Source organism: Lipotes vexillifer, unplaced genomic scaffold (genome assembly GCF_000442215.2).
Source record: "Lipotes vexillifer unplaced genomic scaffold, Lipotes_vexillifer_v1.1 scaffold1378, whole genome shotgun sequence".
Classification (NCBI taxonomy): Eukaryota; Metazoa; Chordata; class Mammalia; order Artiodactyla; family Lipotidae; genus Lipotes; species Lipotes vexillifer.
Window position 1 is genome coordinate 1,337,944 of NW_006775104.1, and position 26,757 is coordinate 1,364,700.

At 49.9% G+C, this 26,757-nt stretch overlaps 1 protein-coding gene across 2 annotated transcripts in view; it reads left to right on the top strand.

Moving 5' to 3' along the window:
- MYLK (myosin light chain kinase) overlaps positions 1–26,757 on the top strand; it is a 192,930-nt gene that overhangs the window by 143,234 nt on the left and 22,939 nt on the right. For both annotated transcript variants that reach the window (XM_007449687.1, XM_007449688.1), the window contains 7 exons: positions 309–359; positions 1,130–1,257; positions 3,232–3,385; positions 10,592–10,894; positions 18,506–18,538; positions 18,640–18,733; positions 20,049–20,252. In XM_007449687.1, coding sequence (XP_007449749.1) covers positions 309–359; positions 1,130–1,257; positions 3,232–3,385; positions 10,592–10,894; positions 18,506–18,538; positions 18,640–18,733; positions 20,049–20,252 — 967 coding nt within the window. The remainder of the gene's footprint in view (positions 1–308; positions 360–1,129; positions 1,258–3,231; positions 3,386–10,591; positions 10,895–18,505; positions 18,539–18,639; positions 18,734–20,048; positions 20,253–26,757) is intronic.

Genomic DNA, 26,757 nt, shown 5'->3' on the forward strand with positions numbered 1-26,757 from the left:
GGGAAAGAGAAGAGTTAGTGGGTTTGGGGTTATCATCATTGAAATGGACAATGGAAGCCTAAGCATTTTTCAGAGTTTTTATCTCCCTGGAGGCTCCAGGGACCCCTCCAGAGGCCCTGTTGAGAAGTGGTATTCATTCGCTCATGAGGTTGTCCATGTGCGACTGCAAGGTCTCCAGAAAGACATATTCAAGGGAGGGCTCCATCTGGATGAGGGGCCAGTGGATCAGACTGTGCCCTCCTAGGATTCAGGAGCCTTGTAAAAAAGTAATAATAACAGAATATAACCTGTGAACTTCTTTGTTTCAGGTGATGCAACTGTGAAAAAGAAACCTGCCCCCAAGACACCTCCGAAGGCCGGTAATTGGTCACAGCAACATTTGCGGGCGAGGGAGTCATCTGCCATGAGGGGTTTACCCTTTGCTCTGCTAGACTGACCACTGGGGATGTGGTCCCACCCCGCTCCCCGATTCAAGCTCTGCATTATTCAGGCTGAAATTTCCCCAAGAGTCTCTGTACACCTTGGTCCCCCACCCTCTTCCACTACTTGCCTTTTCTCCTGCTTCCCTGGTATGGACAGCATCACACGATACTGGTGACTTTCCCATCCCTTCTGTGAAATCCTGCTCACCTCTCTGTCCTCCAGTCTGCCCCTTACGGAGATAATCCACTTTGTGCTGTTTTCATGCTCTGCTCTGTATGTCCCTGTTATAGGAAGCCCTGTCTGTTTTCCATGGAAAGACATTTGAGGATGTGAACCATATTGAGCCTGTCAGCCAGGGTGACCTGGAGGTTAGAAGGCAAGATGCTTTGTAACTAATAAAGGAGTAAGGTCACAATTTCAAAAAATTAGGGTAAGGCACAAATTCCAGAACAACCAACGAACGGAGAATCATGCCTTGTAAATTGTGTGGGTCACTTCTGAGGGAATCAGGATCAAGAGACCAACAAACCTAGCAGATCCGTCAGCCCAGGTGTCTGAAGCAGTGGTCATTGCTCAGTCTTACCCTGAAGGTTCCGGAAGGTGAGAGAGGAGCAACAGACCAATGTGGCTGGCAGCGTCGAATGAGATTAGAATGTCTGAGGCTCCCTCCTCCTCGGAGCTCACTCTCTCCCTTGTCCTCCCCCAGCCGTGCCCCCTCAGATCATCCAGTTTCCTGAGGACCAAAAGGTGCGTGCAGGAGAGCCTGTGGAGCTGTTTGGTAAAGTGGCCGGCACCCAGCCCATCACCTGCACCTGGATGAAGTTCCGAAAGCAGGTCAGTAACAGAGGGCAGTGGCCCGAGAGCAACCCACACAAGTTCCAGAGCAGTTCTGGGCCGAAAGGGATGAGAAATGCTGTGATGAAGGGCAGCATCGCTGCTCATCACAGGGGCCTGAGAAATGGGAGAGCCCCTCACACTCCTGTCACCCACCCACCAAATCTGAGCTCTTAATAACCTTCTCTTCTACATCTAGCAAGAATGCCTGTTTTATAGACAATTTGTGTGATAGAGAAGAATATGAAGGAAAAAACAGAAACCACCTATGGCCCCCACCGGATTTGGGTATCTCTGTCTAGAATTCTACTTGGAGTCAGGAGAATCGAACCAGTGACCTAAATGACCTCTCAGACTCTAGAGCTTTCTGTGATTCTGTGCCAGCTCACTGGACCCTATCTGTGGCAACCACTTAAATTTACCACATGCTGGAGAGATAAAAGTGCACCTGAGTATTTGAGTAGATAAATTGTACGTTAAACAGAATTTGGGCTTACTGACCCAGAAATCTAACTTCCATTTATAACAACAGTCCTACAGGAAAATGTTTGAATCTCCAAACAACCAGTTCCTTTTAGAGAAACTTGGGGATCCTGGCCATTTTTCTGATCCAGCGTTGGTAGTGTGTGCCCATGTGCCTGATCAGCAGGGGCCCCAGACCGGCAGGCTGGCCCTGGGTCAGGACCTCTACAGAAGGTGTGATGACTTATTCTGAGCCCTCTGTTGCTCTATTTCCAACCCATTCAAATTGTCCTAAGGCCCAGAGGTGGGAGGCTAGTACCGGGGAAGAAAGAAGGGTTGGACTCAAAAGACGAAGAGAAGCTGGCCTTATCCCAAAGCGTGTTTGCTTGGGTTTTGTCTGGGCTAGTGGTGTCCGAAGTAAGATGGAATCTCAACCCTCTTCAGAGACATTGAGCCAAGTCCCAGCTCCATCCAACAGAACTTTCTGTAGTGATGTAATTGTACTATGTCTGTTATCCAGTAGAGTAGCCACTAACCATATGTGGCTATTGAACACGTGAAGTGTGACTAGTGCAACTGAGGAACTGAATTTTATGCTTCAATTAATTAAAAATTGTTATTACAGCTTTGTTGAGATATAACTGACACACCATAAAATTCATCCTTTTAAAGTGTACATATATTCACAAGGTTGCACAACCATAACAATTTTCTAATTCCAGAACATTTTTATCACCTCGAAAAGAAACCCCAGACCCATTAGTAGTCATTTCTCCCCTTCCCCCAGACCCTGGCAATCTCTAACCTGCTTTCTGTCTCTTCAGATTTGCCTATTCTGGGCATTTCATATAAATGGAATCATACAATATGTGTTCTTTTGTGTCTGGGTTTTTTCACTTAGCGTTATGTTTTCAGGGCACATCCAATGATGTAACATGAACCAATATTTTATCCCTTTTTATGGCCAAATAATATTCCATTTTCTGGATGTACCACATTTTGTTTATCTGTTCATCCGTTGATGGACATTTGGATTATTTGCCACTCAACTAAAATTTGAATAGCCACATCTGGCTGGTGACTATGGTATTTGACAGCACAGAAGAGGTCAGAACCCACTGGGTGGGCTTTGTAAGTGACTTTGATCAAATTTATTCTCCCACTGTCCCATCCCAGAGCAGTGGAGGGGGCTGGAATGTGCCCCATTTCCGGTCTGGAGCAGAGAGTGACAGCTCACTCCCGACCACCAGACCCTGCTCAGCACCCTCCCTGCTTGTCCCAGATCTCGACCCTGTCAGGGCAGCTTGGCTCTGGATGCAGGAGAGGGGGAAAGCTCAGAGTCTAGACCTTAGGGGGTCTTCCCCGCTTAGGGGGAAGCTCAGAGCCCAGACAAGACCAGCCCCACACAGCTCAGGCAGCTGTATCCACATCCCCAGGGGTGAGGAGTGTGGGTCGGAGCCCCCTTCCTTTCTGGCTCAGAGTCTCCAGTGCCTGCCCCACTCTCTGTCCCAGATCCAGGAGAGTGAGCACATCAAGGTGGAGAACAGTGAGAATGGCAGCAAGCTCACCATCCGGGCTGCACGCCAGGAGCACTGTGGCTGCTACACTCTGCTGGTGGAGAACAGGCTGGGCAGCAGGCAGGCCCAGGTCAACCTCACCGTTGTGGGTGAGTCTGGGGATGGGGCGTAGGGAAGGCGGGATGATGGACTTCCAGGCCTCATCTCCCGGGGCTGCTCCTTCAGCACGCGTTCCCTCTGCCCACAGGCTCCCTTTCTCCCTGCTCTCCCACTCCCTGCTCTCACACTGTTGCTGCCCTTCGTGCTTGTTGAGAATCCCAGAACTTTGCACACAACAGCGTTGTCCTCTTCCTACGAATCCCCTCCCGGTTTCCCTTTCTAGCCAGACTCTGAGCTCTACCACTCCAGCTCTCTCCAGCTAGCCCCTGTGACCCCTTCTCCCCCTGGTCCACTGCCTGCCCCCAACCCCAGTCCCCTCGCAAACCCTCACCTTGAATCAGTGCTGCCTTTCAACTTCACTGCCGCTCTGCCTGGGTTTGGGGCACAGCAGAGAGACCACATCAATCTGCAGACCCAGGGCTGGGCTCTGTCAATGTCCAGGCTCAGCCAAGGCGTCAGCGCTGGTCAGTGCCCTCCCCCACACCCTGAGATAGCCATTCCTCGAGACCCCCCTACCCGGCAGGCCTTGGCCACTGGCCTCTCTGAGAAATAGGAGGCATCAGGCATGAACTTGCTTAGCTAGGTGGTCCCACACCTGCAGGCGTCTCTCCATCTGTCCCCGTGCTGACTCCACCCTCCAGGCTCTGGGTGTTGCCCACCCTTCTCCTGTGCTCTGGACCCCAGGCTCTTGAGGGCTCCAAACCCCGCCACCCCCATTCTCTTCAACTTCTCCCCAATTTCTCCCATAAATGTTGCCAGGACTCTCCCATCTTCACCATGCGCACAGGCACGCATAACTCCTGCAGTATCTCGTCTCACTCTGGCCACCCTAGCATCTTTCTCCTGCTCTCTCTTCACCGCCAAACGCTCTGAAAGAGCCAGTCTCTCCTCTGAGCCTCCTTATTCACCTCCCTGGCAACAATCTTCAACTCCCTGTAGCCTCACCCCCAGACCCCATTAGTCTTCTGGGGCTGCTCTTCTGAGGTCACCTTGCCCTCCTAATCCCCAATGCACTCCCTTTTTCTTATCTCCTACATCCCGGGATTGAGTTCAGAGTCTGTCTCCAGACTGATTGTCAAGGTCACTTTTTCCTCTCCATCTCAACCACTGTGTTTTTCACGCCCTGGTCAACTCTCTCCTGAAATATCAAACTAGCTTCCTAACTGGCCTCCCACTGTCCGTCATGCTCAGCCCACTGCCCCCACCACGTGGCAGGCGTTCGGGACAGTGAAGGAGCAGTAGATGGATAGCAGGCTGGTCCTAGAGCACTTAATGGGCCTTCATACGTGGTGCACACGAAAGCCTTTCACCTGTTTTTTTTTTTTTCTTTTAACATCTTTATTGGAGTATAATTGCTTTACAATGGTGTGTTAGTTTCTGCTGTATAACAAAGTGAATCAGTTATACATATACATATGTCCCCATATCTCTTCCCTCTTGCATCTCCCTCCCTCCCACCCTCCCTATCCTACCCCTCTAGGTGGTCACAAAGCACCGAGCTGATCTCCCTGTGCTATGCGGCTGTTTCCCACTAGCTATCTATTTTACATTTGCTAGTGTATATATCTCCATGCCACTCTCTCACTTTGTCCCAGCTTACCCTTCCCCCTCCCCGTGTCCTCAAGTCCATTCTCTAGTAGGTCTGCGTCTTTATTCCCGTCCTGCCCCTAGGTTCTTCATGACCTTTTTTTTCTTTTAGATTCCATATATACGTGTTACCATACAGTGTTTGTTTTTCTCTTTCTGACTTACTTCACTCTGTATGACAGACTCTAGGTCCATCCACCTCACTACAAATAACTCAATTTCATTTCTTTTTATGGCTGAGGAATATTCCATTGTATATATGTGCCTCATCTTCTTTATCCATTCATCTGTCGATGGACACTTAGGTTGAGTCCATGTCCTGGCTATTGTAAATACAGCTGCAGTGAACATGACTCATTTTGCGGTACGCGGGCCTCTCGCTGTTGTGGCCTCTCCCGCTGCGGAGAACAGGCTCCGGACGCGCAGGCTCAGCGGCCATGGCTCACAGGCCCAGCCACTCCGCGGCATGTGGGATCTTCCCAGACCGGGACACGAACCCACGTCCCGTGCATCGGCAGGCGGACTCTCAACCACTGCGCCACCAGGGAAGCCCCATGGCTCATTTTGAATTATGGTTTTCTCAGGGTATATGCCCAGTAGTGGGACTGCTGGGTCGTATGGTAGTTCTATTTTTAGTTTTTTAAGGAAGCTCCATCCTGTTCTCCACAGTGGCTGTATCAATTTACATTCCCACCAACAGTGCAAGAGGGTTCCCTTTTCTCCACACCCTCTCCTGCATTTATTGTTTTTAGATTTTTTGATGATGGGCATTCTGACTGGTGTGAGATGATAGCTCGTTGTAGTTTTGATTTGCATTTCTCTAATGATTAATGATGTTGAGCATCCTTTCATGTGTTTGTTGGCAATCTGTATATCTTCTTTGGAGAAATGTCTATTTAGGCCTTCTGCCCATTTTTGGATTTCACTTGGTGTTCTTTGATCTGATCCCCTTTCTTTAGTTTCCTTAGGTCAGGAGTTTTATCTCTGGGAAGGCCAGTGGACCAGAGGCTCAGGGAATAGGTTTCTCATCTATAAAAGACAGGAGAGACCCTTGACCCCCTCGCTCTCTCTGTGGTGACTCCGGATGCTTATTTTAATTGTCTCCTCCTGGAGTCAGGAACTTTTTGGGGGCGGGGGATTGGTGCTAGTGATCCAGTTCGCCTTTCCACTTAGACCGGAACCTGAAGTATTGATTTGGTGCCACGCCCCACCCGTCAGCTGGCAGCAGTTTCCAGTTTTCCTTGGTGTTCTCTCTCATCTGCTCCTGCTAGGGGAACTTTAGGGTCAAGTCCATGGAACTGCTTTTCTGTGACCAGTGGCTCCTGCCCCCATGCTCCCCACGGTGCCACCCGCTCCCCTCCCCCATCACCACCATACGGGCTGCAGTTGTGGCCTTTTATGGTTGAGTTTCTCATTCTCCTCGGCCGGTGCTGACAGGGCCATTGGCGTGGCTGTCCGCCAGCTGGCAGAAGCGGTATGTTAAATGCCGTCCTGGGAGGGGAATGGAATGGAGGGGAAGGGCTTTCTGTCTGCTTCCCCCTTGGAGAGCTAAGAATAGAATTGCTCAATAAAATGAGGACTCACGTTGATGGATACAGCAAATCCACATTCATTCAGAGCCTGTGGATTTAGAATCAGTCCAAAGTAAATCTGGATTAAGCCCAGGTTTACCTGCATGTCTCTAGGGACATCTGTGTATTTTCTGATCAGGGTTGATTAAGTAGATGTAAAATGTAAATGAGATGAAATAGGAATTGTTTGGCCTACTCCAGACAGTTTCAAGCACTTTGGAAGCACGCACTTGTAAGCCAGCTAAATAAGGCCAGTTTATAAAGCACAACATCTACTAATTAGCAGTAAACTTCTCTTCTTGTATGTTTTTTAAAGTACCCCTTTCTTTTCAGATAGTCTCTGACTCCTATTTTTTTAAATGATGATAAAAATTAGCCTTTCCCTGGGCTTCCCTGGTGGTGCAGTGGTTAAGAACCCACCTGCCAACGCAGGGAACACAGGTTCGAGCCCTGGTCTGGGAAGATCCCACATGCCGCGGAGCAACTAAGCCCGTGCGCCACAACTACTGAGCCTGTGCTCTAGAGCCCGCGAGCCACAACTACTGAGCCTGCACGCCACAACTACTGAAGCCCACGTGCCTAGAGCCCGTGCTCCGCAACAAGAGGGGCTACCGCAATGGCAAGTCTGTGCACCGCAAGGAAGAGTAGCCCCCGCTCGCCACAACTAGAGAAAAGCCTGCGCACAGCAGCGAAGACCCAACACAGCCAAAAATTTAAAAATAAATACATAAATTCATTAAAAAAAATTAGCCTTTCCTTCAGTTACTTTAAATGAGTGATGTTTAGCTATTTTGAAGGCTTATTATTATTATCATATGTTAAAAGACAGTGCAGGGACTTGTGATGCGCAGAGGGCCTCTGCCCACGAGTGGGCCTCCAGCCTCAGCCTCGGACGGGTGAGGGCGGGGCCTCTCGGGCAGGAGAGAGCAGCTGGACCCAGATGAAGTCCTTCATGTGACTTGTCCAACACAAGAAAAACAGGCCACTCTGCGTATCTTTAAAGGAGAAAAACAAAGCAGAGAGAATCCCAGATACCCAGTAATCCCCCAGTACTATCTGAGCTTGGAACTTGCATGATTTTTAAGGGCAGGAGATTTCTCATCGTAATGCTTGGCTTGGGCTTAAGCAAGATGCATTCTTGATCTTATTCAGCCTGATAGCTGGGAAAATAACAGGCCCCTGGAGTGAGGGTTCAGAGACCTTTTAGAATCTCCTTTTGGCTCTGTCACTGGCCAGCTGGGTATTCTTGGTAAGCAAAGTGCCTTGCCTAATCCCGAAGGGCCGGGATTACCCAGATAGATAACCTGGGGGCCCTTGCAGCCCTGCCATTCTCTAAAAGCTGCAGGTGGCTGCTGAGGTGCCAGTGAAGGGAGGCCCAAGTGGGGTTAGGCCCAGTCACAGACCATCTTCAAACACCCAGGCACGCAGAGACTGCCAGCGCAGTTACTCCCGAGAAGCAGTAGAGATGAGATCCTCCGTTTTCCCAGGAGTGAGAACATTTGCTGAAGAGAAAATCCTGGAACTGGTGCCATCGGAGCCCCTTCCTTTAGACTCAGCATTTCCCGTTCTGCTAGTCAAGTCTCCAGGGAGCCATGAAAGAATTCCAAGGAAGCATGGAGCTCGGGGCCCCAGACACTGAGCCCGCCTGGCCTTTGCCAGGCCATGCCCAGGCCTCCCTCCCAGACTGAGTGCGTCTGTTTCTTTGGCCCTCAGAGCAGGCTGTTCTGAGGACACCTATTCTGTCCTGAGGGTTTTCGTCCCCGGCTCATCCAGCCTCCATGTGGAGCAAAGAACAGAAAGCATCAGGCTCAGCCCGTGGCTCCCAGGGCAGGCATGCGGGTGGGGCCTCCTAATCTCCTATGACTTCAGACTTGCGTCTGTTCTGAACTCCTTAATATGGCATCAAATTCCTTGAAAGCATTGAGGTTTCACTTTGAATTAAAGCCACCCTCCCCAAACTTTGCATCTCCTCTCATGCTGCAGGCAGTGACATATGTCCTGTGTCAGTTCTCTCTCTTTTAGCCAAGAGACTAAATTTGGAACAGGGTAGGGGATTAATAGTACCTTTTCCAAAATACCCGTTTCTCCAAGTTTTCTTTTCTTGACCAAAGCAGGAGGGGAGAATATCAGTCAGTGGAGTATATCTGTATTCGTCATCTCAAACTACAGGACATTAAACGTGTCCAGTCAGAAGTTTTCCAGGCATTTCCTTTGAGGGAGGGAGGCAGGGAGTCTGTCCTTCATCTTTCTTTAGGCCTTTTTACTTCCTTAGCTGGGTCTTGAGAGGACTTGAACCACTTGCCTATAAGAGAGTTTAGAGTAATAGACATCTTAGCCAACACCAGAGATATTTCTAAAAAGACCAATATATCTTTCCGAACAAACAGTTTTTCTAAGAGAACATATTGAACAACCAGTGAAAGTGGTTCCATCATAGGAGGCCTCCAGAGTGACTGCCACCGGTGGGGAGTGGCTGTCACAGTCCCAGAGTCACTCCAGGGCGAGTCAACCCAGGCTGGGGTTGCTGGGTATGGATGGCTTCCGGGCAGTGCGTTCTTGGCTGGAGGTAGAAGCAGCAGGGCTTGGGGGAGGGGGGAAAACGAATATGTATGTGTATGTGTATATGTGGATGTGGACGTGTGTATAGGTATATATGTATGTGTTTGTGTGAGTATGTGTATGTATGTATCGGTGTATGTGTATGTGGGGAGCTCTAGGACTCAGACTGTCTTGGAGGAGATGAAAGCTTAGTGAACACTAGTATCTGTAACTAAACCAACCACCTACAGAGACTAAATCTGAGAAATAGAATTCTGTTCAGATGAGCACCTGCCAAAAATAAGCAAAACTAAAGAAGCTCATTAATGAACACACTGACTACCGTGATTTGCCTTGGAGTTGGCAGTGTTACTGGTTCTTAGCATTACTGGTCTGAATGGGAAGGCGGCCAGACAAAGGGCCGCTCCTGGTTTGTGTCCTCAGCTCATTTTCTGGCCCTCAGTCAGGGATGATTGTGATTTGCTACTGTGGTTCGCTTTGAAATGCTCTATCTCTTTTTATACCAGTCCTAGGAGCGTGACAGAGAGAGGGTAGGAGTAATTTTTTATATATTATAAAGTTAGAAATAAACTTCTGCAATAATGATGACAGTAAAGGCTACTCAAACGAGACGCTTTTCTAAGAACATCTCACAACAACCTTGTGATCCAGTGCTATTATTATGCACATTTTACAGACGAGGGGTTAACACATTTTACAGAGGGGTTAACAAGTAATGAATGAAGACAGAGCTGTATTCAAACCCAGTGTGTGACTTCAGAGCTCACTGTGCTGTATTGACTCTCAGCGGGGCAGGTGTTCCCCAGGTCCCAGAGAAAGTGGAGACTGACCCCTGGTTATGTCACAGGTCACTGACCTCAGGCCTGAAGGAGACACACACACACAGACACATTGAACTCTCTCTCAAAGCATTTTTTTTTTTTTTTTGGTTTTTTCTTTTGCAGTACGCGGGCCTCTCACTGTTGTGGCCTCTCCCGTTGCGGAGCACAGGCTCCGGACGCGCAGGCTCAGCGGCCATGGCTCACGGGCCCAGCTTCTCTGCGGCATGTGGGATCTTCCCGGACCGGGGCACGAACCCGTGTCCCCTGCATCGGCAGGCGGATTCTCAACCACTGCGCCACCAGGGAAGCCCTCAAAGCATATTTTTGATGGGAAGCAGTCCACGCCTCCTGGGCAGCTTCCTAGGTCTGTTTACACTGAGAAATATGTTTTTGACTTGGGCAAAGCACAGGAAACCATGACGTGTAGACTGGAAACTAGCCAAAGAAGAGGTTTTTTCTGAGCAAATCGGTATTTGTGGGGCTTTCCACATAGGCAGGTGTGTACATAGGTGTGGCCGTGTGGATGAGGGAAGGAGAGCCACGACCAGGGTTCGCAGCTCCTGTTCTCCAGGCTTCTCCCTCATGACAGAGCGAATTAAAGAACTTCCCTCCCTGCAGTCCTGCAGAGCTGGGTGACGTTGTGCTTCTGTCTCCCCAGACAAGCCGGACCCCCCGGCCGGCACGCCTTGTGCCTCTGACATTCGCAGCTCCTCGCTGACCCTGTCCTGGTACGGCTCCTCGTACGATGGCGGCAGCGCCGTACAGTCCTACAGCATCGAGATCTGGGACTCGGCCGACAAGAAGTGGAAGGAACTAGCCACATGCCGCAGCACCTCTTTTAACATCCACGACCTGCTGCCTGACCGAGAGTATAAATTCCGTGTGCGCGCAGTCAACGTCTATGGAACCAGTGAGCCGAGCCAGGAGTCTGAACTCACAGTGGTGGGAGAGATACCTGAGGGTAGGCTGCCTTCCTTTCATCACTGGCTTTCGATAAATGTGCATGACTTACCTTGTGTGTATAGAAGGCTGAACTGAGACGGGTACAAGGGAACTCACAAGACATCACTGATGACTGGCATAGTCTTTTGGGATCTTGATTTCCAATGTTGTGTTGCTGATCCATACTCTAAAGGAGGTACCTATGATCCTTCAAAAAATATTGAACCACCGGTTTTGGTACACTCCCAGCAGGGGCGATGGTGTGTTAATGAGAAGCACAGTCCTGGGAAGCGGGAGCTCAGGTAGACCTACAGTTTCAACATCTTGCCCTACCCACTCATCCAGCTCCCTCCTCTCTTGCACTCATATTTGAGGGTGAACTCAGTGTCAGCGAAGACCGATAAGATTGGGAGCATAAAATCTAACAACTATGATGAGATGGGCTGCATCCTATTAGACCACTATAAGCAAATTGCAGAGACATAGCAGAAAGCATGAATAATTTTGCCATGAAGGTTGGGAAAGACTTCCTAGACGTAATACTTAGGCTGAGTCTTGGAAAAAGGAATAGGATTCCAAGAGGTAGGGCAGATTGGGAGAGGCATTCCTCGCAGAGGAAACAGCGAGAGCAAAGGTACAAAGTGGTAGAAATGCATGGCATTTTGAGACTCTTGTGTGTGGCCAGGGCATATGCTGTGTGAGATAGAACAGGAGGAAGCAACACAAAAAGGAGAGTGTGGGTAAAATTGTGAGTTCATCAGAAGTTTTCAGGCAGGGGCTTGATGCAATTAGATCTGTTTTTTTAGAAAGAGAGTTAGAGGAAGAATAGACCTTTGGAACTCAAGGGGTGGTCTGGACCACTAGTCTTGGGATCCTGGGAACCTGTTAGAAATGCAGACTTCCCTAGTCCCTTCTGAACCTTCATTTTAACATTATCCACCCTCACCCCCCACCCCCCCCATGGATTCATACACACTTGAAAGTTCGAGAAGCACTGAAGTGGACTAGGGGGATGAGATTGCAGTCAGTGAAATACCGGTTGAGCCTCTGTGGTGTAGTCCGGGAGAGGTATAGTAAGGGCTCCTTAGGAGGTGGAATTGACCATTCCTGATGACTTCTGGGGCAGAGAATTCAAGGGAAAAGTTAGAAGAGTCTAAGATTACTCCCAGGTCCCAGCTTGGGCAACTAAAGACAAGTTCAAGAGCCATTTAGAGGTTGATTATTATGATTCATGGTGGCTAACATATATTAAACACTTGCTGTATGCTAACCATACATTAAGCACTTTACGTGCATTATGTCACGCATCTAACTCAACGAAGTAGATACTGTTATTACCCCCATTTTACAGATAGGGGAACTGAGGTTTAGAGGGGTGAAGCTAGTTGCCCAAGGCCACAGAGCTTGGAAATGGTGTGTTGAAGCTTGAACTCGGAGCTGTCTGACCCTGAGCCTGAGCTCCGTTGGTTAAACTAACAGAGAAGGCCAGGCTGCCTCCCAGTGACTTGGAGGTTAGATAGCAGGGAGTCCCAGAGAAGGTGGAAGTTCTGGTTTCAGCCCTGTTGAGTCGAGGTGTCTGAGGGATATCCATGGGGAGGTGTCTTCAGACTGTTGCATGGTTGAATCCAGAGCTCAGGAGAAAGGTTTAAGCTCGAGCTACAGGTTTGGTGGTGGGGGCGGGGGGGTCTTCACTATTTAATTGGTAATTGAAGCCATAGGCATCAGTAAGTTCACGGAGAGGGGGGTAAAGAAAGTCTACACTGATACAGAAATGAAGGAGCCTGCACGATCAGGAGAAAGGACTGAGAGGGGAGAGAACCAAGGGGAGGCTGGAGCTGTGTTGCAGAAACATGGAAGCAGCGAGTGCTAAAGAGGAAAGAGATGAGGATGCAAGGTCTTTGGATTCAGCCCTTTGATAAGCCGTGATCTTTGAGAGCAAAGTCCATAGCGTTTCCACAGGGTGGAAAATGGTTGCCCTGGGGCTAAGGAATAAATGGAAGGAGAGGCCAGGAGTATGGAATGTTACTTCAAGAAGTTTCATGTGAAGAGAAGAAAACGAGTGCTGTGAATTTAAGATGGAGGCAAGGTTGGGGGCAGGGAGGAAGGTGGAGGGAAAACAAGTGAAAGACTTCTAGGAGAAGAGAGAGCTGTAAGGTGTGAGGTAGAGAGAAGATTAAAGGACCAGGAGCTGGACAGGGCGCAGGTCCTGAAATCACCGTATAGCCAGAGGCATCATCATACGTACGGAAACTGTCATTACAGTTTGATACCCCTCTTTAGTTTCAAAATTTAGGCATAAAACAGATATTAAACCTTACTTTCAAATTAAATGAGGGCTCCAGAAAGAAAGTTTGGAGGTTGCCAGTGGAAAACACACCAAATTTATAATTTTGCCTGTGCAGCCCTGTCTTGGGGGCCTTTGCACAGTGAGCCCTAGAGATCCCCAGAGGGCAGGTCTCTCTGAGGGCCACAGTGTGCTGTGGCAGCGTGGATCGTGGAGCCCGGCCCGAGAGAGAGCCCTGCCAGACCTCTTGGCAGTTTCATGGGGCTCCTGCCCACTAGCCGCTCACAAATGTCTTCTGGGAGAAACAGTAACAAAACTGCCATCGGCCGCCCTTTGACCATCCCCCTTTGACATGAGCAGAATGGGAAGCAGACTGGTTAGAGTGGGCGTGCCAGGAGAGGCAGCCAGGCTCCAGTCTGCATGTTTTTAGCATATTACTTTGTCCAAGAAGATGACTCCCAACTTCTTAGAAAAGTGATAGAAAAGGGGTAACGTGGCAGTGAGATGTGCATTAGCTGGAAGGGGAAACTTCCAGGTCTTTTAGGGCATGTACCAGGAGAGACTGCAGAATACCTGTTGAGCCCCACACAGAGGACCAGAGGCCACAGGAGCTGCGTGTTGTGGCTCTTAGGAGGCCAGGACAGCAGCTTCCAGGGCTGTGAGGACGGTCTGTGGGGAGGAGGGGCTGGGACCACTTGGCTCCAGGCAGGTGGCCTCTCCCTTCTTGCCTGAGGCCAGCTGAACCCCCTTCTGTGGTCCTCAGATTCTCTTCCTGGGGCCCATCCTGGCTGGGAGCAGACAAAGGGAAATGTTGAAAGTGCCTGCAATCCAGAGGAGGGGTCCAGGCCACCCAGGGCTTCCAGGCTGGAAGATGCTCCCACCCCCAGGTCCAGCTGGCTTGTCCCTGATGGGAGGGGGGAGGGGCAGAACAGCACAGAACACCCCCTGAGGGGCAGAAGATGAAGGGGGGGATGGAAGGGTGAGGGTAAGGGGGTGTGGCTTCCAAGTGAAGCTCTCTGTGGACGGCTCAGAAGCCTGTCAGTTATAGCCTGGGTTGATCATCTCTCTCCTCTTTAAAAGTGCAATGGCTCTCAGAGAAGTGGAGGGTGTGTGTGTGCACATGTGTAGAAGAGGGATGTGATTATAGTAGATCATTTCTGTGAGCCCGTGGGGTCTGGTGGTCATAAAAAGGCAGTGCCAATTAACCCTCCCCCCTCTAAGCACAGCTAATGTTGGCTCTCACCTTCCCACCGCTACCACGGCCCCTCCGGCCTCTGCCTCAGCAACTTCAGTTTTTGGCTTCATCAGGACCTCTCAGTTCCATCCCCGCCCTCACTCTGCATTCACTCACTCAGTGTCCGGTGCCCCTCCTGTGTTCCAGGTGCTGCAGGGGCGCTAGGGATACGGTGGAGGACACAGCATAGCATGTAGGTCTCCACCCAGCTCTGTGGCCTCCTTATGCCAGAGCCCCGCCGCCCCCTCAGACTAGGACCCGTAACCTGACAGCTCCCCTCCTCGTCTTCCCAAACCTGAGTAATCAAGCACCTCCCCTTCCCCCTCCCACCCAACGCGCAGCCGCTCTCTCCCATCCCAACCAGGTCTGGATCTCCACTCCCACCATACTCAACTCTAACTCTGAAATCCGCTCCGTCCTTGCTCCTAATCCTAATTTGTTCTAGTCTATATAGTTGTTGCTGCTTGCAGAGTAGGGTAGAGATGCAGAGTAGGGTAGAGATGCAGAGCCCCTAAGAGAAGCAGCGGAAATCAACCGCTCACCCTGAGCTGCCGCGGCTGCCCTCCCCGGGGCGCGGGCGCCCTCTAGTGCCCGCTGGGCGCCAAGCAGCCCTCCGCCGTGCGAAGGGACCCCTCTGTCCAGGGAGACGGCTAGACACGTGCCACGTGAGGGCCAGAGCGCTCAGCCGGTCCTCCCCGAAACACCACTCCAGGGGGATGGTGTCATCTGCCTGCAGAAATATCTCGGAACCATCTTCCAAATAGTCCTTCCACTTAGCTCTTAAGGGATCTCACAGCTCTGAGTGGATTTTTTACAAAGTATTTCGTTGAAGTCCCTTCTACTGCAATTTAGCTCCTTCCTGAACGGAAAGATGGACACCACGTGGCCACCTCTCTCATTACTACCCCTTTACGCTCAGAGAGCTTGGCTAATTGAATTGTGGTCTTTCCCCCACACCTCTGGGGTTCCTCCTCTCATGGCCATTTCCCTTCCAAATAGAGTGGAGACAGGACGAGAAGGAAAAGGAGGAAGGGAAATGTCTCAGCCTGGAGCCTTGGTCCGAGTTCCACACAGAGGAAGGGTTGCTATGTAACGGTGAGCCAGAGGCAGGGGCCTGGGTTCCCTGAGATTGAGCTGGACCCCACAGACTTGACACCAGGAAAAAACTGCATCTTGACTGCTAAGGAGAGAGGCAGGAGGTGAGGGTAGGTGTATTTGAGAGGAGGGCAAGAAGGCTAGCTCCATCTCTAACTGGTGTCAGAGAGATGGGGAGAGGCCAGTTCTAGAACTGCATGCCCTTTCAGGGCCACCTGGAAGATGCCTCCGGGAAACAGGTCATTTGGAAAGCCCCTCATGGGCTCACAGTGCTGCTTCTGTTCCTTCACGAGGAGAGGACAGACGGTTCCTCCTAGAGATTCCAGGCCAGGAAAGCCTGTCTCTCTGTACTCTCTCATCCTTTTGCTCATTCTACACCAGGATATGTGGCATGGGGACAAAAAGGTCAGGAGAGGTCAAACCACTGTCTCAGCTAGGGTACCATGGATCAGGACGATGGGGCCTCCCTGCCACTAAATGTGGGTATTATCATTAATGTTTTGTCTCTAAGGCCCCATCCAGTGATTGGCATCCACAAGTGCTCAGTTAATGATTGTTGAATTGACTTGAATCTCTTGCTTTCCTTAAATCCCTGTCTGAAATACCGTTGTTGAACTAACCTAAACATCTCTTGAACCTATTTATCGTTCTTACGGTGGCTCTTGAGATGTGATTTCCAGATGCCTGCAGCCTTCCTCCTATGTGAGGTATAACGCTAAATTGTTCTTCCACGTTATAGTATTCATTAGTTGGTGAAAGTTCGTAACCCTAATCTCACCCTTGGCTATTGTGATTTTTTTGTTTTTTATCATGTCTGCTTTAGGCTTCTTTCCCAACCAGAGAGGCCTAACCTTTTCTGATTGTCTTCACGTGGCAGCTCTTCCTTTCAACGGCCCATGCCTCCTCCAGCTCCACTGAGACATTCTCAGTGCCAACAGCCAGGGTTTTAGGATCACATGACCCCAGGCTCTACCAAGGGCAGAGTAATAATACCTGTTTGCAGCCGGTGCACATGTCCCCAGTGACAGCATGTCCCCAGTGGCCAGAGCAGTTGGTTGAGGAATGGGGCTCCCACTTTTGGTTCTAACTAGATACCCTAGGGCTTGTCATGCTGAAAGTCTGAATGATTCAATTCTCCCTGAACACATGACTCCATTACTACCTTCCAGGTGTGTTGCTCTCAAGTACATTTTGGTCATCTGTGAATTCGACAGTGTCACTCTCAACTCTCAAATCTGTGATTTAGAAGACTTGATCAGTTCTACTCACATCCCGACAGTATCTGTGAACCCCACCACTAATCTGAGAGTCCCCGTAGATCTTATCCTTTTTTATTTTTCCATAGCATTTTCCTTTCTGTGACAAATATTCCTCCCAATCCCACTTGTGTTGGTTTTTTAAAATTAGACTTCATCAACAGCATTTTAAGAACTCTAAACAAATCACAGCCTCTCTCGCTCCCGGTCACATGCTGCTTATAAACTCTCTCAAAACTCTTTTCCTGCAAGGGGTACTTATCTTGCATGGGAACTGTGTGACTTCTCTCAGGTTTCAGTGATTTGTTCTGCCCTCAGCCTAACAGAGAGGCTCGCTGTCTACAGCTTCAAGCTGCACCTGGTCCCCGACCCACACCTTCACCGCCAGCATTCCACTTGCAAAGCACACAGAGCTGGGGCCACTCCCACACAAGCTCTCCTTTCTGGGCAGTGTCTGACCAACCCCTCGGCCCCGTCTGCTCTGGCCTTCTTTCCATCTGCCGTCCCTTTCCTGTCCTCAGTCTTGCTCTGCTGGGAGCTTCAGCAAATCACACCCTTTCCCCCAGTTGTTCACACACACAAACACACACACACTTTAGAAACCCTTGGCCTCCCTCTCTGGCTTCCTCAGGTCTTTCTACCTCTTCAGGAAGCCTCCCTTGGTTCCCGCCGTCAGACGGGACACAGCCCACGTCATGGCTGAGTAGCACCTAGCACATCACAAAGCATGGCATCCAGGGCTAGCCAAGGACCCGAGAAACCACCCAGAAATACAGTGCTTTCCTTTTACAGATGAGGAAACTGAGGTCCAGGAAGGGAAAGGCACTTGGCTAAGGTCAAGAAGCCACAGTGGCTCTTTAGGAACTAATTATACCAAAGCAAAGGAAAGCCTGGACTTCGGAAGTGGGTGTATTCCTCTGGCCACCAGCCTGTCCCCTCACGACCCCCCATCCACTACTGAAACATCTGTGTGAACGGCCAGGGTGGGCTGCTCATGTCCCTCCTTGCCATACCCATAAACACCCGCTGGCTTCCTGCATGACGTCACCTACCTCCTCGCTGTGTTCCATCATTTCCTTTAAGACACAACTCAAGGGCTCCTTCTTCCTAGACTAATTGCTCTGACTTTATACTTGCCCCACTTGTGTCACCTTCCTCCATTGTCTACTCAGTTCGTACTGCGATATCATGTGCTTGATTATATAACACTCGTAATGGATATTTGAAGGATATGTGTTTTTGCCTCTCCAACGAAATTATATATAAGCTCCAAGAAAGGAGGAGAGATCATGCCATCTGTATTTTGTTTTGTACACCCATGATCACTGGCAGAATAACTGGTACCTAGCTGGAATTCCAGAAAAAGTTCTCAGCAAATGGATAAATGGATTTGACGCTAGTAGCAGTTATAAGTTGCCGACTTTTGAGCCGGAGCAGAAAAGGACTGTCGTAGTTGTGTGTAGGTTCTGAAAGTCAGAGAGACTAGAAAAGATGTGAACAAGGGCATGTCTATGGGACCTCAAGGCTAGAGGGGAGTGGATGGAGGGGAGAGCTGGCAGAGGAGGGGCTGGGTGGGGGCCAGCGCCTGCCGGTGTATACGTGGCCCTGTTGCAGCGTGGACCCACTGACCCCGTGGCGATGCCCAGAGCTCTGGGCTTGGTGGTCTTGTGCCTGGGAAGGCTGAAGTCTGACAGGGCCCCTGGCATGCTTTGCTCTCGGTGGGCCTTCGTTACTAATCGCCCACGCCCTCTCTCCCCGCAGAGCCGAAGGATGAAGTGGAGGTGTCGGATGATGGTGAGTGCTGGCTGGCCCCCGTCCTCGGGGAGACTCGAGGGGTGGAGGGGGGTGGGTGAGGGGTCTGATGGCTCACACTCACCCCGGCCCCCACCCTGCAGATGAAAAGGAGCCCGAGGTCGATTACCGGACCGTCGCGGTCAATACTGACCAGAAAGTGTCTGACTTCTACGACATCGAAGAGAGACTAGGATCGTAAGTGGAGTGGGAAGCACCCTTCCGGAGCCCAGGGTGAGGGTGGCGCAGGCCCCGAGGTTAAGTTCCTTGCTTCCTCTTCCTGTCCTTCCCTGGGTTCTGCCAACTCCCCAGACTGAGATTCCTGCAGAACCCGGAGGGCTTGACCTGTTGGCACCCGTGAAAGCATCACCCGGCCAGGGCTCTCTTAGGAGCTGCTGTGCCCCGGGATCCCTCCGCAAGCTTGAGCAGGCCCGTCCTCCTCTGCAATCCACCCCTCACATAGGACATAACCCAGGGCAGCAGGTCTGGCCCGGCCCGTCTTTAGGATCCCTTCCCTTTGATCCGTGCTCGCCGTTCAGCAGTTCCAGCTCTAGCGCTTCAGGAGAACACGCCCCCTTGACATGCACCTCCTGTCATCACCCCTCGCTTTGTGAACTCAGTCCACAGTCTCTGCTCAGGCTCTTCCCTGGGCTGCAGATACACCAATGGACTCAGACCGCAACCCTGGACCCTCGGCACAGCCAGGCTGTGCCCACCAGCAGCGGCACCCAGGGCTGCCTGTCGCCCACTGACTATCCCTGGAGGAGGAGGGGAGGTGGAAGAGAGAGGGATGGGGCTCAGCTCTTTATTTCCGGAGGGTTTCTGTCCAGTAAAGGAGTGACACCAACCTCATCACAGTCCTGAAGAACGAGGACCCTGCTCTGGGGCGGGAGTGGTGTCAGCGGGATGCCACCACTGCCATCCCCACAGTGGGAAGCAGGGGCCTTGCTAGGCTGTCTCCAGGGCCCTGGTACTGGAAAGGTGTGGAAGGAAGGCAACCACTCTGAAATTCTCGGTACCTGGGGAGGGCTTCCCCAACCTGATGTCGTGGGTCCTTTCGCGGGGGAAAGGGAAAGAAGTCTGTCGCCAAGATTGAGGCCTCAGCCCAAGGAGATGACAGTCCTAAAAGAACAGCAAGACTGGACAGGGTTAGGGCAGGTTTGGGGGCCAGACCCAGGCTGACATTGACAAGTGATGGAGAGTAGGTTTGTCAGCATCAGCAGTGCGCTTCACTGACCTAGAGCAGGGACTGGCAAACTTTTTCTGTAAAGGGCCAGATAATGGATATTTAGGGTTTGTGGGCCATTTGGTTTATGCTGCAACGACTGCTCTGCTACTGAAACCCAGAAGCAGCCACAGACAATCTGGGCACAAATGGGCATGGCTGTTTTCCAGTAAAACTTTGTTTAGAAAAAGAGGGAGGCCAGATGGGTCCCACGGTCCATCACTCGCCAATCCCAGGTCAGTGGAAAGCTGGGCTAAATTGCTTTTTCTCTCCTCCTTTCATTCACAGTGGGAAATTTGGACAGGTCTTTCGACTTGTAGAAAAGAAAACTGGAAAAATCTGGGCAGGGAAATTCTTCAAGGCATATTCAGCAAAAGAGAAAGAGAACATCCGGCAGGAGATCAGCATCATGAACTGCCTCCACCACCCCAAGCTGGTCCAGTGTGTGGATGCCTTCGAAGAGAAGGCCAACATTGTCATGGTCCTGGAAATGTGAGTGTCCCGCCGCGGGGCAGCCCAGGCGCCATGGGCCTGGGATCCCCTTGTGTGACTCCCCCACTGTCCTGCCACCACCCTCCGCCCCAAGATGGAGAGCACTGTGGGCCAGGGTGTGATGTGCACGACACTCAGCAGCCCGTATGGCCGGGTGCTGACCACTGGGGGCAGTCCGTCTGTGCATGGTGCTGGCCCTGACCCACTGCCCACCAGCCCCCTCTGCTCATCTTCAGAACACACTGGCAGGTCTTTGAGGACCCCTGCCCCCTTCTCACCCTCACCTCCCTGTGAAAGGTGCAGGGCTACCCCTCGGCTCCTTGGTTTCATTCAGGGCATTCTGACCTAGAGGTGGCTTTAGAGCAGAAGAGCGGGGACAGGGCAGCTTCCCAACCAGCCTGGGAGAGAGAAGGGGGCCCAGGGCTGGGAGCTCAGAATGCAGGAGTGTAAGCCTCGCTCCCGTCCTCCTGTTCCTCTCTGTGTGCCCCCGGTCCACGCTGGTTTGTTGTCTCTTGACCTCTCACTCACCAAAGAGTAGCGCTTTCTGAGCTGGGCTGTACAGAGGCAAGGGGAGGACCACATGACGTCCAGCCAAGGCTTTCCTGGACTCCATTGTTTCTTCGAGTCCCAGTCCTCCACCTCTCTCCCCTCTGAGTGCTGGTCTGAATGTGCACACACACACACACACACACACACACACACACATAAACAATCATACACACACAAACACACACACACATACAAACATACTGGAGTCAGTAAGCCAGACATGCTCCGTAGTGTGTTTTTTTTTGTTTTGCGATACACAGGCCTCTCACTGCTGTGGCCTCTCCCGTTGTGGAGCACAGGTTCTGGAAGCGCAGGCTCAGCGGCCATGGCTCATGGGCGCAGCTGCTCCGCAGCATGTGGGATCTTCCCAGACCGGGGCACAAACCCGTGTCCCCTGCATCGGCAGGCGGACTCTTAACCGCTGCGCCACCAGGGAAGCCCAATGTGTATTTTTCAAGCATTTCTTTTCCTTTTTTAATCTGAATTTTAAAAATATATGATACAATCATATCAAAAAATATAAGAAAATACACAATGAGAAGTCCCATTCCTACCCCTGTCTCCTGTCTACCCTGTTCCTACCCTGCCTCAGCACCACTGGTAACCAATTTTGTTGGTTTTGTCTGTGTCCTTCCGAAGTTTCTTTATGAAAATGCAAGCATATATTATTTATATATATATTACTCATATTCATATATGAATATATATGTATGTGTATATACACATGCTTCCCACCTTTTAACCCAAAGACAAGTTTCACTCAATATTCTATACTTGGCTTCTTTCCATTCAACAGTGTATCTTGGAGAGAGGCCCACATCAGTAGCCAGGGGGCTTCCTCACTCTCCCTGCTCCCTGGCATCTCAGCGCATGCATAGATCACAGGTTATCCGTCTTCTTTTGATAGGGTTTTGGATGGTTTCCAGGCTTTGGCTTTTGCAAAAAGGCAGTGTTTATAACCTTGTACATACAGCTTTACACTCATGCCTGTGTACATCTGTAGGGTAAATTCCCAGAAGTATGGGAGTGCTGAATCAAAGGGGATGTGCATTTGAAAGCTTTAGCAATATTCTGAAAGTGCCTGCAGCATCCTTGAACTGCTCATCCCGAGCTTCAGGGATCTCAGTCCTTCGGAGAGGACTCTGTCAGCATCTCGGTGTTCTTTCCCGGGAAAGGTGAAGCCAGTGAGGCATCCCCAGTTTGAGAAGTGACTCCCCTCACTCCGTGAACCGTTGCTGTGTTTCCTTTCAGTTTGTGTTCCTCAGGAAAGGCAGTCGTGGTTAAGAGACAGACTTGAGTCTGAGAAACCTCACTTCAATCCCTGCTCTGCCTCTTGCTGACGGCTGCGCCACCAGGGAAGCCCAATGTGTATTTTTCAAGCATTTCTTTTCCTTTTTTAATCTGAATTTTAAAAATATATGATACAATCATATCAAAAAATATAAGAAAATACACAATGAGAAGTCCCATTCCTACCCCTGTCTCCTGTCTACCCTGTTCCTACCCTGCCTCAGCACCACTGGTAACCAATTTTGTTGGTTTTGTCTGTGTCCTTCCGAAGTTTCTTTATGAAAATGCAAGCATATATTATTTATATATATATTACTCATATTCATATATGAATATATATGTATGTGTATATACACATGCTTCCCACCTTTTAACCCAAAGACAAGTTTCACTCAATATTCTATACTTGGCTTCTTTCCATTCAACAGTGTATCTTGGAGAGAGGCCCACATCAGTAGCCAGGGGGCTTCCTCACTCTCCCTGCTCCCTGGCATCTCAGCGCATGCATAGATCACAGGTTATCCGTCTTCTTTTGATAGGGTTTTGGATGGTTTCCAGGCTTTGGCTTTTGCAAAAAGGCAGTGTTTATAACCTTGTACATACAGCTTTACACTCATGCCTGTGTACATCTGTAGGGTAAATTCCCAGAAGTATGGGAGTGCTGAATCAAAGGGGATGTGCATTTGAAAGCTTTAGCAATATTCTGAAAGTGCCTGCAGCATCCTTGAACTGCTCATCCCGAGCTTCAGGGATCTCAGTCCTTCGGAGAGGACTCTGTCAGCATCTCGGTGTTCTTTCCCGGGAAAGGTGAAGCCAGTGAGGCATCCCCAGTTTGAGAAGTGACTCCCCTCACTCCGTGAACCGTTGCTGTGTTTCCTTTCAGTTTGTGTTCCTCAGGAAAGGCAGTCGTGGTTAAGAGACAGACTTGAGTCTGAGAAACCTCACTTCAATCCCTGCTCTGCCTCTTGCTGACGACCTTGAATAAGTTGCCCAACTGTGCCAATCATTAGTTTTGTTATCTGTAAAAGGAGGCCATAAACCATCTCGTGTACAATGTGGGGATTAGATGGAATAACATGTGTCGGGCACAGGCTGTATAATTGCGAGTTATTCTTAGGAGTATGATGCATTGACTTTTTCTGTATCCCGGTCTTTTTTCCACTTAAAATTATTTTGTGAGCACTTTAACACCCAACTGGTTGTGTGGAACAAATCCTACTATTCAGGAGACCTGGGGTCAGCTTCTATTACTGTCGAGCTGTGATTTTGTAATTATTAAATCCTTTCAGCGAGGAGAGGTATTTGGATTAGACTCCCTTTTGGTTCTAAAATTCTGCAGTTCTGTGGAACTTTTACACAGATTCAAAGAAAATCTTCCTTCGTCTCTTAGAATCAGTTCTCAGCCCCGAATTCAAACTTCCCTCCCACTTCTAGGAAAGATTTAGCCCATGTCCATGGCCTCACTCATTATACCCTCACAACAGCCCTGTGGGCTGCAGCCTTTCACATTTATTGTAGAACAGTTGCTTGGTCCAGGCAGCGTGGGCGTGTGGGGACATGTGAAGAAATGTCTTATCTTTGGAAGTTAAACCTTGAGCAAGCTCGTGAGAAGGTGCAGGAGCGGGTAGGAGGCAGCCAAGCCTGGGTGAGGCTGGGCAGCAGAACCAGTGGGCAGAATACCATACTTAGCTTGGAACTGGGAGTTGGCAAGCTGGATGGAAAACGTTGGGAGAAAACGTACGAGGGCTTCAGCTGGTCTGGCTTTCATCCCTCCACCCCACGCCTCCCCCGTGGACAGGAGTGAGTCTGTAAATTCACAGATGCCAGATGATTCTCCTGCACTTGGGGTAAGGAGCTTTTGCCCCTTGATAGGAACTCGACCAAAGAAGAAGGAACAGATTCATACTCAATCTGTACTTCCCTTCCAGCTGAAACAGACCTGGCCACTGAGAAGGCGAAGGTTGGCTTTCAGCAGTACGATTTGGTCTTCTCCTTGTTTGGTGGAGAAACTGAGATTAAGAGAAGGACAATCCCCAGTGATACAGAAAAATGAAAGTGTATTGCAGGGTCCCAGCCTTCAGATCAGCCGCCTCAGATACAGTGAGGGACCAGAATTAATGTGTCTTCAGCCTTTCTGACCTCCGATTATGAGACAAGCCCCTATCATTGTAGCAGTGTTGCTCTGATACAGGAGTTCCTTCAGGCTCCGGGCCTGGAGTCAGGGCTGGTCCTTTTGGGACATTCCAAGGGCTCGTGGGCCCCTGAGCACTGAAGCAGGTGTGCAGCTTAAGCTGAGTCATCCATTGCCCATCTCACCTTCATGCTGCCATTGGCAAAACTGATGAAAGAATAAGCGTCTAGCTGCCATGAGACAAGGAGGAGAGGGTCTGGGTTTGGAGCCCCATGAAGTGTCATCCTTCTGGCTGCCAGTGAGGGCTGGCCAATGTCTACAACTGGGGGATAAATTTGATCCCTTGGAATAAGGTAGGTATTCATTCATTCATTCACTCACTCATCACTGTTAATTTATTAAGCACACATTTCCTCAGCCCAATCTTGGCCCATGGCTTTATCCCATCTCTGTGGTGGCAGCCTCTTTCCACCCACAGTCTTGAGCGTTTTGAAAAGAAACCTATATAGAACCATTAATCCTGTTTATGTAACCCCTTCCGTCCTCGAAAATGGACCACAAGGACAGTTTTCGAAATACATTAAATAAATTTGAATAGGTTTGGACCTATGTTTGCACCTCTACTGAATAGGTTACCTCTAGAAATGCAGCAGTAATTATCTCCACGGCTCAGATTTCCACCACTCATTGCCTCAGACGTTCCCAAGGACACTGCAAAAAATGGTTTCTTGCTTTTTCAGAATATTTTAAATTTAAAACCAAACATTTTGGGGTACCTTGTCTGTGCCAGATATTGCCAGGTAAAAACAAGGGTCTAGAGATGAGCCGTACCTTTTCCAGACATGTTCACAAACAACTTTAAGACAAGGCAGACTTGATGGGGAAAATGCAGAGATGAGACTGTGGGAACTCAGGGAGGGAAAGATCATATGATGAAACTGGGAGTGATTTCTCGGAGGACACAAATTTCAGCTGGCTTCCCAGGGGTGGTAACTGAGTAAGCCAATATTTCTCAAACTTGTCTGATCTTAACAATGACCTGGGGTACTCATTAAAAATACGGATCACAACCCTTCCAAGATTTTCTAAATCAGAATCTTCAGGGGAGAAGCTTGGGAGTCTGTATTTTCAACAAGAGCCCCGCCCCCACTGGTTCTTTAAAAAAGAAAAAAAAAAAGATAACATTATTGAGCACTTACTATGTGCCAGGCACTTTTCTAAGCACTTTACCTGTATTAATTCACTCAATCTTCACAGCAACCCTGTGAGATAGTGCTGTTTTTATCTGCATCTTACAGATGAGGAAATTGGGGCTCAGAGATGTTAAGAATGGCCTGAAACCTAGGAACCTAAGAACGGAGATTAGAGTTTGACCTAGAGCCTGGGTGGAGGGCAACAGAAATGAAGGGCTTGAGGACAGAGGCGCCACCTGCTGGCCACACAAGAACCTCCTTCTCGGTTGGTTCTAAAGCATTGGTTCCAGCGCCCGCCAGCGGCCACTGGCACAGACTGACCTTTACCTGCTCAGCCCTCCCAGAAGTCTTTGTCCTGTGGTGATGGAGACCCACAGAGGCTTGCGTGTGCTGGGCCCCATGGTGCGTCCTTGTCTGTCACTCCCTCAGGGGTCAGTAACAAGATCCACCTGGCCCGCAGCAGGTTGTCAGATGATAATTAATATGTGCTGAGCACCCACTGTGTGTCAGGCATGATCCTTTACAAAAGTTCCTTCATTCCTAACTACTATGACGTAGGGACAGATGAGGAAACTGGGGCTCAGAAAGGTTAAGTAACTTGCCCAAGCCACAGAGACAGGATTCAAACTCAGCTCTTTCCCATCTTTGTGATGTTTCCCTTAGAAGAGGGAAGCCCCTTGGAAGGGGACAGGCTCAGAAGGAAGCCCACTCAACCTTGTTCAGCTGGTGGATCCACAGGCCATTGTAAAAAAAGAACTTACTGATGTCTGGATGCTGCATAAGTTACCAAGGGGATGCTTTAAGGTTTCTGAGCAGCGAGCAAGGAGGGTGGGTTCGGAAGGCTGGGAGAGGGGAACAGAGAGGCCCCATGTGACTCAGCATTTGCACTGAAGGGAAATATGCTGGCTGGCCAATCCTTAGAAAAGACTCCCACTGCAGGCCCCAGAACCACCATGACCAGGATCCAAAGTCTATCCAGGCGGGAAGGATGTACTACACTCCCAGCCTTGGCCAGGGAGCAGGGGAGGCAAGCTAGTTATGGCTGGAAGGAGTAAACTGATGTTATAGGCCTAGCCAGAGGAAGCAAGTCGATCACAACTGTAAGTATAATAGGTTACAGCCAATGACTCTTACAAAATGCGCTGATGCTCCGTATTATTGAAGATATTTTTCTGTTTCTGGCTATGCATAACAAAGGCTTATGGGTACTGTGAGTTTTTAAACTTCAATTCTTTATGACTAAAAGACATGGCTGGAGAACAGGATAGTCCCTTACATCTGTAGTCATTTGAGGGGAAGAGGTTGCCTGGCAGCTACCCTTTTTGCTTAGGAGATCATGCCA